The following is a 13,038-nucleotide window of genomic DNA, read 5'->3' on the forward strand; positions in this document are numbered from 1 at the left end:
ATTAGTCCAACAAGAAACTATATTTACCACGGACAATTAATCAATTAAAGCATATATTTTAACGAATATTGGAAATATTTGAACAATACTAGATGAGTTTCACTTGTATTATTGCCAATTATAATAAGTGTCGATAAACGACTCGTGTAAAGTAATTTTGCAAAACATCATAGAAGCTTGATCATATATGTAATCATATTGTTCATGTTCAAAATCATCTGAGATGTGAAGATGGCTGCAAAGTCAGTAAGTCGTGTGCGCGAAATCCATTGATTAAGAAGCCAAGATAAAATGTATCGCCTTATTGTTTGCCACGCAATTTTTCAAATAGAAAAGACAGACTACGAATAAAGCTGTAAAACAGCAAGTGATGGGAAGATGGTGAGGGAGCACTTTTGCAATTGGTATGGGTTCTCAAATGCTGGAAATTTTAAGACAAGGCGTCTGGGCGAGCCTGACAGGAGGCTGGTTTTACGATCCTCGTCTCGACGTTTTTTCAAATACATTTCACTTGTACATTTGGCTTTTCTTACTTTGTTTACCGTTTATTATATATCTTGTAAGTATATTTATATGTGTGCATTAATTTTAGTTGCAAGTCATTCATTTTAGTTAAATAACATAAACTGTATGTGTTTACATTAACTGCGGGTAGATTTACATAACATGTGTTGAGTTTTGTTATTTGGACTTTATGAATTTTGATTTGTGTACATATACATGCATATGTATATATCATATGTATACAAATGCATATGTATGTATATAAGTTTTTCATAATCGTACGCTTAAAGATACCATATAATTGTTATATAAACTTTGAAGATGACAATTCTTTATTTTATAGTATTTTCCACCAACGTTATATGTTTGGATAGCATATTGTTCTTCAATTGGAGCACTTTTTGGTACGATAAAGTATGTTAACCATACACTTCATTGCATGTATGATACAACTGAGTGTTTAGAAGAATCAGGTCAAGCTATTAGCCAACAAAGATCAGAAAGTGAAAAAAGACGCACAGTGCATAATAAATGCAGGGAACAATCACAGGAACAAGTAGATCATGGAATAGAACTGCAAGTCTTAAGTGGTATTATAGACTATATCTTTTATTTTTTAAATCTATCTATTAACTTTACCATTTACATGTTAAAATTAATCTTTACATTTGATACAATTAACTTTTAAAACTATATCAATTATATTTTAAAAATTTTGCTATCAATTTATTATTTTTACACATAGGAAAAACAGATACACCACCTGTAGAATGCTCATCACGTAACTCTTTTATTGAATCAAATGTGCAAAATGCAGATGCAGATAGTATAACATCTGAATATAATCGAGATAAGCCTAGTTCAACTATAGATTTAAAAGTAGAAATTCATAGAAAAAATAGCTCAGAAAGTTCAGAAGAAGCACAACAGCTAACTAAACCAATGGTATCTAGCATAAATATACACGAAACAGAATTAGGTTCTGCACAATATCATGAACCATGTTTTCGAAATATAATAAATGGTATTAATTTTGTAATTTTTATGATATAACGTCTATAATGCAATATTACCCTATTTTTATACATATTAATATTTCTTTTGGAAAATTTCAAATACATATAGAAAGAAGATTAAAAAGACAGAAATGTGTTGTAATTACTGAAGAGGATCGACAAGGTTCAAGAAAATTATGCAGACATGCATCTGAAGATTCACGAAATCGTCATTCCAAACAGGGTAGTCTTGGTAAAACAGGTTCTGAAAGTCAAATAAAACAAACAAGTTCGTTAGAATTGGAACACCATGGAGATGATTATCCTTACTGGAAATCAAACCAAAGTGTTCGGCGTCTCAATTCTAACTCAATTCCAATGGAAACACATTTAATGAATGATCATCCACAGAGTTTAGAAATTATATCCAAAAAAGAAGATACGGAAAAAAATAAAATTTCCTCACATCCACAATCTTTAGAGGTAAAAATGAAGGAATTTTCTATTTGGAAAAACGAATAATTAAGTAATTATTTAAAATACTTTCTTCGTTTACAAGGTTATTACAAAAAAGCCACATCAACAACTTATTCATCCACAAAGTCTTGAAACAATTGGTGCTACTAATAAAAATATAAACACTACAGATGACAATAATTTACCTCTCCATCCGCAAAGTCTTGAAACAATTAATACTAAAAAGGTATCAATATGATAATATGATTGTAGTAATATATGTGTTTATATGAAAAATTATATTAAAAAAACTGTATATATTTTAAAGGTATTACCTCAAAATACATTAAAAAAAAACCAATTACAATTATTACCATATCTTAGTTATGGATCAGAAATAGTACATCCTATAGAAGAACAAAGTGATGAACAGTTTGCTAATGAAAGTTCTGGAGGATTTAGTCTTCAGGATTCTTATAGTCCATTACTTACTCGGAAGACTTGTGAAACTAATGCTACCTCTAATCGGGACAGAAGTCTTAGTACTAGCCGATTTGAAGATAGATTTTCAAGGTAAATTAAACATAATAAAAGTAAATATTAAACGATTAATCCATAAATTTCTTAAATTTGACCTCATATTTAGACGTAATGAAGATGGTGGTGTAGATAATGATTCTGCAAATTCTCGTGATGCATTAATTGAAGAACCAAAGTCCAGTGTTAAAAGAAGATACAGTAATGCAAGCCAAAGCAGTCGTGAATTCTCGGATTTAGAAAACTTGTTTAAAGATAAACAAGATAAATCGAAAAATATAGATGATCCTTTAAACGTTGGAAGTATAGTTGGAATAGATCAATTATTTGAAGGTGGAGATTGTACAATAGAATCGCGAACAAATAAAGGTAAGTTCTAACTTTTAAGTTTTTATATCAAATGGGTATTTATTTTTAAAAAAATTGCGAGAAAAAGTAATAATATTTGTAAATTTTTATTCCACAGGATTACATAGTAAAGAACCAGATTCTGGTTCATCTAATATGATGCCTTTTGAATATACAACATACTCATCGAATATGGAAAATGAGGCAAAAAGAATGTTACTTCCACAAGTAGAAACAGATAACAAACGTCATCAAGGTGCAATACCTAAACAAAGCCGTCCAAAACCTGCAATAGAAGCTATAGATGATAATATTACAACTACTGAACAAACCCGACAGAAATTAAAACGAACATTAGAAGTCAAAAGAGAGAAAGATAGAAGAAGAGATGGAAGATTTGATAGATTTGAGCAAACTAGCGGTTCAAACAACGAGTTAAGTACACTTAGTCTTGCATCTTCCTTGTTAGCTACATTATTGACATCTGGCAGAGAATTACCAGGTCAATCTAGCACCGTCTCAGATTTAAGATTAAGCCGCAATTCAGAGACTCGAACGGCACGAAAAAGACGTGTTCCTTTGAAATGTTCGATTCGATCGACTCGTGTACCACGAGATCGGAATCGAGATGATAACGTCGTTCCACTTACTGCTTTATTTGGATTGATATCAAACGAAGAATGTCATTTAGTTGCTAATCATAACGATGCTGTAGAAGCAACTGTACCTTATTTTCGAGATGAAAACGGCCGCTGGCTAGCTTACACCTTCGATGAGAAAGGATCTGGTGTTGCTGCAGCTGCGCAAGTTTCTTCTAACAATAACGATAAATTGTTAAATACATTATTACGTCAGCAACTTAATCAAAATTTACATTATGATGCGAATTGGGAATTAATAGACTCTTTGAGTAATAGTTATAGTAGTTTATCTTTGAATTCTCCTGACTTGAGTGTTATAATAGATACACCACCTGTTCTGTCCAGTCCAGAAAGCAATCAAACCAAAGCACAAAATTCATTATCGTCAAATCCAGTGGAAACTTCGGAACGTGATCAAATTCATCAAAATAATGGAAATTCTATTCAATACGAACTCGAAACCTTAGAACGAGATCAGTTCCATCAAGACATATTATCACGTATAGAATCAATGACAGAGAGAAATCAAAGATTACGAAATTTATTGGGATATTTCAATTTGAATATTTACCCAACAGATTCAAATCGCCGAGATAGGCCTGCCTTAACATTACAGACGTGTGCAGTGGGTGACATAAATACAAGTCTATCTTGGAATCGATTTATTGGTGGCTTAGATGGATCTGAATCCAAACCTAAACAATCAAGACAAGACAAGCAATATTACTATAAATGGAAAATTGGCAAATTACCGCATATCAAAGTGCGATTCGATCGTTTATTTTTGTTGGCCTTATTAGATCGAAATTTGACAATATTTGAGATTATTATTTCGACATTTTTAGCAGTTGCTGTTGCGGGATTGGGTCTCGTATTGCTCCAGCAAGGATTTTACCGAGATATATTTGCTTTCATGCTTTGTTTTGTAACTGCTGGCTGTCAATATTCATTATTAAAATCCGTTCAGCCTGATGCAGCTTCCCCAATACATGGCTTCAATCGCATTATAGTATTTTCTCGGCCTGTTTATTATATATTGTGTTCAGGATTCATATTAATCTTTAATGAATCCTTGAGAAATTTTAAAGCATCTGAATTTCGAATATATGGTTTACGGGTTACTGATTATGATGTTTTATTACAGATCCGTAATATTTTATTAATTTTTCTTTTATGCTTTCCTATTATATTTTCCTTCGGATTACTTCCACAAATTAATACTTTTCTAATGTATCTCTGTGAACATATAGATATCCATTTATTTGGTGGAAATGCAACCACAAGTTTAATTTCTTCAATATATTGTCTCTCTCGCAGCATAGTCACTGTTGTTATATTGTATGGATTTGCTTACGGAGCACTTACAGAGCCTAAATCTTCACAGCATATTTTATTCTCTATTTTTGCGGGTTTATTAGTCGCTATATCTTACCATTTAAGTAGATCATCTTCAGATCCTACAGTAATATGGGACATTGTTAAAACAAATTTGTGGCCTCCAGAAATTTATACAGAAGAAAAAGAAGCTAAAATCATTGAGAATACATCTCATAGAGATACTGTACCTACAACATACAAAGAAGTAAAACTTAGAATTTATGAAAGAAAAAAACATGTAAAAATTAAATTTACTGAACAAATGTCAGATACAGAATTGGTAGATCCATTACCTGAAAAATTAAAAGCAACAGTGAATGCAAGATTAAAAAATGATTTAATAGTTTGTGCAGTGATAGGTACTCTATCTTTTGGAATCCATTGTTCAACTGTGTTTACAGCCTTACAACCAGAACTGAATCCAGTTTTATGGGGTATTGCAAGTTGCCTTGGACTTTTGCTACATTACATTGTACCACAACTTCGAAAACAATTGCCATGGCTGTGCTTATCAAGACCGGTATTACGTAGCCATGAATATGCACAATTTGAAGTTCGTGAACCTGTGAAGATTATGTGGTTTGAAAAGGCATATGTTTGTCTGTGCTTTTTAGAAAGAAACATTCTCTATCCAGTTGTATTTTTGGGAGCACTTACAGAATGTTCATCAAAAATTGTAGCTAAGTTTGGAGAAAGTGTGGGAGCATTGATTATAGTTGTGTGTGGATTAAAATCTTTAAGATCTGCATACTCTGATCCATCAACGCGTTATTTGGTTTTGATTTTTGCTGTTCTGTTCTTCAAACTAGATTTTCGAAATCTCAGTGAAACATTTTTGGTGGACTATTTTATCACAGGAATAGTTTTCGCAAAAGTTTATGAACTACTGTTGAAAATACGATTTGTAGTCACATATATTGCACCTTGGCAAATTACTTGGGGTAGTGCATTTCATGCATTTGCCCAACCTTTCTCCGTTCCGCATTCTGCTATGCTGTTCCTACAAGCAGGGATATCTGCACTTTTAAGTACTCCTTTAAATCCTCTTTTGGGCAGTGCAATATTTATATCATCATATGTACGTCCAGTGAAATTTTGGGAACGAGATTATAAGACAAGAAGAGTAGATCACTCGAATACCCGAATGTCTTCGCATTTAGATCGAAACATAGGGGCAGATGATAATAATTTGAATTCAATTTTCTATGAACAATTAACAAGATCTCTGCAACATAGCCTGTATGGAGACCTTGCCCTTGGTCGGTGGGGAAATGTGGAACAAGGCGATTGTTTTCTACTAGCATCTGATTACTTGAATTGCTTGGTACATATTGTTCAATTAGGAAACGGTCTAGTAACCTTTCAATTAAGAGGTCTTGAATTCAGGGGAACATATTGTCAGCAAAGAGAAGTATATATATATTATTTTAGATATTGAAAATTCTAAACAAAATAACAAACACGCTCAAATTTGCAAATGCTTTGATTTTTAGGTAGAAGCAATCACTGAAGGAATTGAAGATAATGACAATTGTTGTTGTTGTGAAATGGGTCATTTTTCAAACGTATTAAGTGTAAACGCAGCTTTTAGTCAACGCTGGTTAGCTTGGGAAGTTGCAAGTGCTAAATACGTTTTAGAAGGATACTCGATCTCAGATAATTCAGCAGTTTCTATGCTCCAAGTGTTTGAATTTCGTAAAGTACTAGTTACTTACTATGTGAAAAGTATTGTTTTCTATGCTGTTAAATCACCAAAACTGAAATATTGGTTGGAGAATTCTGATATTTCGGACGCCCTAAAAATAACGCTTGACAAAAATTTCGTTGATTTGGATCCAGTTTTTAACTTGAGCATTCATGAAGATTACGATATCCGAACATGCGGCATCACAAGAAGTAGTTTCTGTAATGTTTATTTGGATTGGATACAGTATTGCGTTACTAAACAAGACAAGGTAGTTTTTCAAATATATATACATTATATTAACATTTGTATAGCATTATTTATTTATAACTGTTTTAGACATTAGACAAATCAAGAAATTCGTCATTGGTATCTTTATGTCTTGCTTTAAGTCTTTTGGGAAGACGTGTTTTAGGAGCATTATCTCATAACACGGTTTCCAGTGTTGAATTTTTTTTATATGGATTACATGCTCTTTTTAAAGGTACATTATTTTATAATAAATAATGAAAAAATTGATTACATTTAAGAGCAATGTTTAAAAAGTACATTTATATATTTAGGAGATTTTCGTATAACATCTGTTCGAGATGAATGGGTTTTATATGACGTAGATTTATTACGAAATGTCGTGGCAAAAGGTGTAAGAATGGCATTAAAACTACATCAAGATCATTTCATGAGTCCAGAGCAGTATGGTGAACCGTCTGCTCTTTATGAAGCTATAGATAGCCATGATAAAAATCTCGTGATTAGTCATGAAGCGGATCCACTGTGGAGAAATGCTGTCTTAAATGGTGCACCCAGTCTTTTAGCTCTCAGGTATTTTAACAATGCGATATTTATAAAATGTTGATTTATTACATTATTAATATTCATTATTTCTATTTATAGACATGTACTTGATGACGGTATTGATGAATATAAGGTGATAATGCTTAACAAACGCTTTTTAAGTTTTCGGGTGATTAAAATGAATCGTGAATGTGTTCGTGGCTTATGGGCTGGGCAGCAACAAGAGTTAGTTTACTTGAGAAATAGGAATCCTGAGCGAGGCTCTATACAAAATGCTAAACAAGCTCTTAGGAACATCATAAATAGTTCCTGTGATCAACCAATTGGGTACCCGATTTACGTTTCACCATTAATAACTAGTTATGCAGAGACTAATGAACAATTATGTTCCATAATCGGTGGACCTTTGAGTCTCGATATAATTAAAAGCAATATCTTAAAACTATGGCAAAGGTATGTCTTATTATTATGTCATATAATTATATAAACCATAATTTATTAATGAAAAGTTCATAAAATTTATTATTATTACAAGTATTATTTATAGAATCAGAAGAAGGTGTGGTCAGGGTTGTTCGTCAGGAGGGACAGGATCTCAAGATGATGGGGGCTTTGGAAATGATGGAGTGTATGCAATGACTACATATAATATTCATTTAGGTATTTCCAATTATCATACATCATCTACATTGATGACTTTACAATATAAAAATAAAATTTTTTATGTAGGTTATGGACAATCAACAGGTCATAATACATCTGGTTCACAATCCATAGACTCTGGGTGTCAAATTGGTGGATCGACTGGACGTGGTTCTTTAGGAAGAGCAAACACTGGATCTTTAGGTGGAAACAGAGGATCTTTGGCTTCAGTTGGAAAACCTACAACTTCGACACTTGCTAGTTTGGCCGGTCTTCTTAGCAATAGTGATATTAAAACTGAAACGAAATGTGAAACGAGTTTCATAAATAAACCCGAAAAGGATGAAATCTTACAACGAGTACGTGTAAGTAGAAAACAAAATTTATTTTGAGACACATCTCTCTCTTTAGTTCATAAAAAATTATGTATATTTATCTGTTATCAGATCATAGATCCTAACCAAGTCTATGATGCTATTAATTTGGGTCGCCGCATAGACGTAATTTGGCCAGATGAGAGAATGAGACAACAGGGTGGTAGATCTGGATGGCAGCATTGGGTACCTGAAAGAGGTATGGAAGGATGCGTTGTTCATTGTTGGTCTCCAAATCATCGTGATCCCAATCGGCGGTCTCACGTAGATAAAGTTATCTTACTTGTCAAAATTGATGATAAATATGTTCCAATAGCGGAACAAGGTGTAAAAGATTTGGGGGCAGAAGTATGATGAAGTATTTTTTAATTTTCTGCAGTAATATACATTAAGGCGATTTTCATACAGTCACTTTTTGAATCTACGTCATACATCGTAAATACTGATAAGAATGCATTAAAAATAAAGAATTCATTCCAGTTACAAAATAATAAATACAAAGGTTTTTGATGAAAGATTGTTCTTGAAATTGTAAATACTGAAAAGCGACGAATTTTAACACTAGTTTCTTAATTCTAATATATAAGAGAGAAAGGGAGAATGCGTTCGTGCGTCAGCGCATGTATGTCACAACACATATACATATACATATACATATAGCTACAGAGTACTCTTCATTACACGATTTTTCTAAAATTTCCATTTTCTCGATATCTCTTTTCTAACCATTCGTATTTGTGTTGTTTTCATTGTAATGATTTTCCAATAGATACAGTTCTTTTAAAATATTCTCAGAAAAGATGAATTTCCAAAACTTATACAAGAAGCAGTTAATATTTACTATAGTAATTAAAGAATTATTACTTCTTACACATTTACTGAGAAGACTAATGTCAATCGCCAAGTTATTCAATGCAAAGTAAATTGTATCATGTTGTATTATATTCTGTATTATATAATGATTAGATGATTTACTAGCGATGAAAACTAGATATTACTTGTTGTTAACTAGCTAAACTATTATTTTTGTTAGTATAAAATGTAATAATATTGAATATATTTAAATATTAATTTTGCTATATTTGCGTTCTGTTTTATATCATTGTTAATAATTTTATAAAATGAAATCATAAACCTTCAATTTGCAAAGTTATTATTTCAATTACCAACAATCTAAGGTAAAGTTAAAAAAGATAAACCCAATAATTGCTATTGTTAAAACTTTTAACAATATTATTCAATGAACAGTATCTTTATTTTGAATTTATAATAGTACGATTTATAACGAATCTCTAAGAGTCAATTAGAATGTAAGAATAAAAGTTATTACAAATTATATTATTTATTAAAAAATGAAAAACGTATTTCTATATTACTAGTATCGAATATGCTCAATAACAACAAGTAACATCAGAAGAAATTTGTATATATCATTCGTGTTTTTCTACATTTTGTTACATTTTTTTTAAACTATTTGATATATAAGTTGTAAATATATATATGCATAACATTTCTGCAAGATTAAAGCGTCCAAATGTATTTACTGAATGTGTAATTTTGTGGGGCCATGAGATTGCCTCTACAAAACATATCGGTGCATTAATACTAGTGTTAAATGTAACTCCACAATCTTTCACTTGTATATCTTTATTGTATAACAATCCGGATAACTATGATGGTGTATTTATATTTGATATATGCCTCTTATAATTTTCATTGGGAATAATAATTAATAATAATAAAGCCAAACAAAACCAAATATCGTAATAAATATTATTGCGGACAAATACACCACAATATTTATCCGGAGAAGAAAAATAAATTTATTATCATTTCTTCTCTTACGAAAGTGATTCATTGAAAGTTTTCACCTAATTTTGTACATATTAAAATATATACTGATTACTAAACTAATAAGAATGATAGGGTTGCTTGCAAAAGTATAAAGTACTCTTTTGCTTAAAAAAAAAAAAAAAAAAAAAAAAAAAATAGAGAAAGATTTAAATATGTTTAACACAAAAGATAAAAAGTTTTGCAAGTAACCAAGGAATCACAGCATTGCCTTATTATGGTGTTTTTTGAAAGCATCTGACTGATAAAAAAATTTTAGCTAGTCTTTTAATTGTTGGTACACATTTATGTATCGCTTGCTGCCAAGGGACAAAAAAATCTATTTTACCAGGGAATACATGAATTAAATGTTTTTTATTAAATCTTTGGCCTACTATCTGTAATTAACAGTAATTTCATACATAGATTGTACAGAATTGCTTCAAAATTAAAAATAAATATAAAATTAGAAGTCAAACTAAATAACAGTTTGTTTTAAATCCTTGCATTACTTATGCTTTATCATCTTAGATTTGCATTCATTATTTAATGAGCCATTGTTAACTTTATTGCATAACGTGCTTTAAACGAATTTTATTGAAATCACGTTAATCTCATTAACTGTATTCCAATAAGAGATATACAGATAGCGATAGCGATTATACAAAGAAAGTAAGTTCCTTGAAATATACTTCAGTTTTAAACTAGGATTAGATCAATAAGTACAGTTAATGTCACGAAATGGTAGACTAAAAAAGGCCATTAATATTAATTAATATAGCATATTGTATGTAATACACAATCAGTTCAAAAATCATTTTATAACCATGTTATAATATTATTGATATATATAACAAATTACTAAGTGTTTGTAAAATAATTAACACAAGATATTATAAAAATTATAAATAAAAAAATAAAAATGTTATCTTTTTTGAAATTACTATTTCATATTTTTACCCTAGCATCGCATAATATTATTGCTCAATGAAACAAAATTGCATAGCTCAATTCAAACTAAAAAAATGTATTAAATTATTTATTTTAATAATTTTATATAATATATGAGATGCATATTAAATTTTTCCCTTGTCATTTTCAGAATTCTTCGGTGTATTCGTAAGTTTTTGTATTAAATTTTCTATGATATCTAAGTCAGTTAAACCTACAAATTTATCAACTACTAATCCGCTTGAAATTGCTATAATAGCTGGCACGGCTTTTACTTCAAAAATATGTACTAATTCTGGATTTGATTCCAAATTTACAATAGCAAGATTCAGTTTATCCATTGGTCCTATGAGTTCTATTAATTTAGGTGTCAATATTTTACAAGGATCACACCACTCAGCATGAAAATTTACAATGACTGGTACTGAACTGTTCATTACCTTGCTAACAAATTCACTATTATTATTTATTTCAAATTGCTTATTCTTCTGGCATGACGAAGAAACAAATCTCACTAGACTTGATGAAAGCTTAGTAATGCTACGCAACATTTTATAATTTTTTAAATGTTATTATATCACAAACTAAGCAAAGATATTAAATATAAAAAGATCAGGCTAAACCAATCTTTTCCAATTATCTCATATAGTTAGTAAGAAATACTTCTGTTTTATTAGTAAATTCTGAAAATTCATAGAAATGGAAACAATTAATAATGTACTTTTAAACTTGCTTTAACTGAATATCATTATTGTAATAATTATAACAAAGGAATAATACTTACTACAGGTTTTTAAAAGATCCAATTAGTTATTCGAACTGGTCTGATAGATTTTGTTATCTCAAATTTTACATATCCCACTAAACTAATAATAGATGATATTACTAATAATATCAGTAATAAGATACGCCAGATGTATAGATGATCATATATCTGTAACAAATTATGTATCTAATATAAATAAATATTAAAACTTCATATTAAAATAATTATTTACCTTTTTGTCACTGGTATTAGATTTCTCTGATGCCCTTGGCAATATAAGTAAAACGATTGTGCATATACTAACTATAAATATAGCAAGAGTACCAATTTTCTTTTCAATTTTTAAAGAAATAATAAATACTAATAGAGCCAAAGCCCAAAGAATTAAAATAAGAAACAATCCTATACCAACTCCAAATATCAAATTAGTCATGCCACTAAAAGCAAGAAATTCATAAATTTATATATATAAATACATGGTTTAATATAATTTAATGAATTAATAATACGAGAATTATAGAACATATAGATGTTAAATAATGATTTTGATAAGATAAGAAAGCTAAAAGAAACTTAATAAAGATATATAAATATAAAAACTTAAATTCTTATTGTAATAATGAATGTTTATCATTATTTTTCGTTATTTAAATAATATATGCATAAAATCCATAATAAATATGAATATTTTCTTGTATATATATTACCTTTATCTATTTATATTTTACAATTTTTTGAAAATATCACAATTATATTATATTATAATATTATATATCAATAACTTATTTATAAAAAATATTAGAAAATCATTTATTACGTACTGACAGAAAAAGATAATTAAACATTAACAAACAATTACATTATAATCTGTACCTTTCAGTTATAAATTGTTGCAAACAAGTTTATAACATAAGTTGACTACTTATATTTTAATAAGATAATATGTATATACGAGTTCACATTCATATTTACACATATTTACGAGAGCGAAAAATTAAAATTAGAAATAACCAACTTATTCTATAGACATTTTACATTGTTAATTTTTATAAACTTTGTATTGTTCATTAAAAAATAGCAAAAATTTAGCAAGTTTAGGGACTTTAAGTAAATATATATGCAGTATGTAGGGATATTT

General features: G+C 29.7%; 2 protein-coding genes across 5 annotated transcripts; one reads left to right on the forward strand and one right to left on the reverse strand.

Annotated features, from left to right (window-relative positions):
* Nucleotides 1–233: 233 nt before the first annotated feature.
* LOC126863590 (pecanex-like protein 1) lies at nt 234–10,350 on the forward strand. 2 transcript variants are annotated; one of them, XM_050613858.1, is made up of 15 exons: nt 234–559; nt 848–1,094; nt 1,250–1,528; nt 1,630–1,982; nt 2,059–2,202; nt 2,284–2,528; nt 2,602–2,861; nt 2,959–6,269; nt 6,352–6,813; nt 6,882–7,026; nt 7,106–7,364; nt 7,437–7,790; nt 7,873–7,997; nt 8,067–8,344; nt 8,426–10,350. In XM_050613858.1, exons 1-15 carry the CDS (start codon nt 407–409, stop codon nt 8,705–8,707), a joined length of 6,897 nt encoding a protein of 2,298 aa, XP_050469815.1. In that variant the 5' UTR covers nt 234–406; the 3' UTR covers nt 8,708–10,350. The 2 variants fall into 2 exon arrangements, with proteins under 2 accessions (XP_050469815.1, XP_050469816.1); XM_050613859.1 differs by having other exon boundaries at nt 235–559; nt 7,885–7,997.
* Nucleotides 10,351–10,539: 189 nt separating this feature from the next.
* LOC126863674 (thioredoxin, mitochondrial) lies at nt 10,540–12,980 on the reverse strand. Of its 3 annotated transcripts, none has more exons than XM_050614095.1 (4): nt 12,774–12,980; nt 12,133–12,337; nt 11,919–12,086; nt 10,540–11,817 (listed from the first exon to the last, which is right to left on the reverse strand). In XM_050614095.1, exon 4 carries the CDS (start codon nt 11,683–11,685, stop codon nt 11,260–11,262), a length of 426 nt encoding a protein of 141 aa, XP_050470052.1. In that variant the 5' UTR covers nt 11,686–11,817; nt 11,919–12,086; nt 12,133–12,337; nt 12,774–12,980; the 3' UTR covers nt 10,540–11,259. The 3 variants fall into 3 exon arrangements, with proteins under 3 accessions (XP_050470052.1, XP_050470051.1, XP_050470053.1); XM_050614094.1 differs by having other exon boundaries at nt 12,608–12,980; XM_050614096.1 differs by lacking the exon at nt 12,133–12,337 and having other exon boundaries at nt 11,919–12,068.
* Between the last annotated feature and the right edge of the window lie 58 nt (nt 12,981–13,038).

The sequence above is a fragment of the Bombus huntii genome, chromosome 3 (assembly GCF_024542735.1).
Source record: "Bombus huntii isolate Logan2020A chromosome 3, iyBomHunt1.1, whole genome shotgun sequence".
Taxonomy (NCBI): Eukaryota; Metazoa; Arthropoda; class Insecta; order Hymenoptera; family Apidae; genus Bombus; species Bombus huntii.

Excerpts from the sequence above, each read along its gene's own strand:
- LOC126863674 (XM_050614096.1), bottom strand. The coding sequence starts at position 11,685 with ATGTTGCGTAGCATTACTAAGCTTTCATCAAGTCTAGTGAGATTTGTT.
- LOC126863590 (XM_050613858.1), top strand. The coding sequence starts at position 407 with ATGGGTTCTCAAATGCTGGAAATTTTAAGACAAGGCGTCTGGGCGAGC. Across the intron at positions 1,983-2,058 it reads CACATCCACAATCTTTAGAG|GTTATTACAAAAAAGCCACA; the intron begins GTAAAAATGAAG and ends TTCGTTTACAAG. Across the intron at positions 7,998-8,066 it reads TACATATAATATTCATTTAG|GTTATGGACAATCAACAGGT; the intron begins GTATTTCCAATT and ends TTTTTTATGTAG.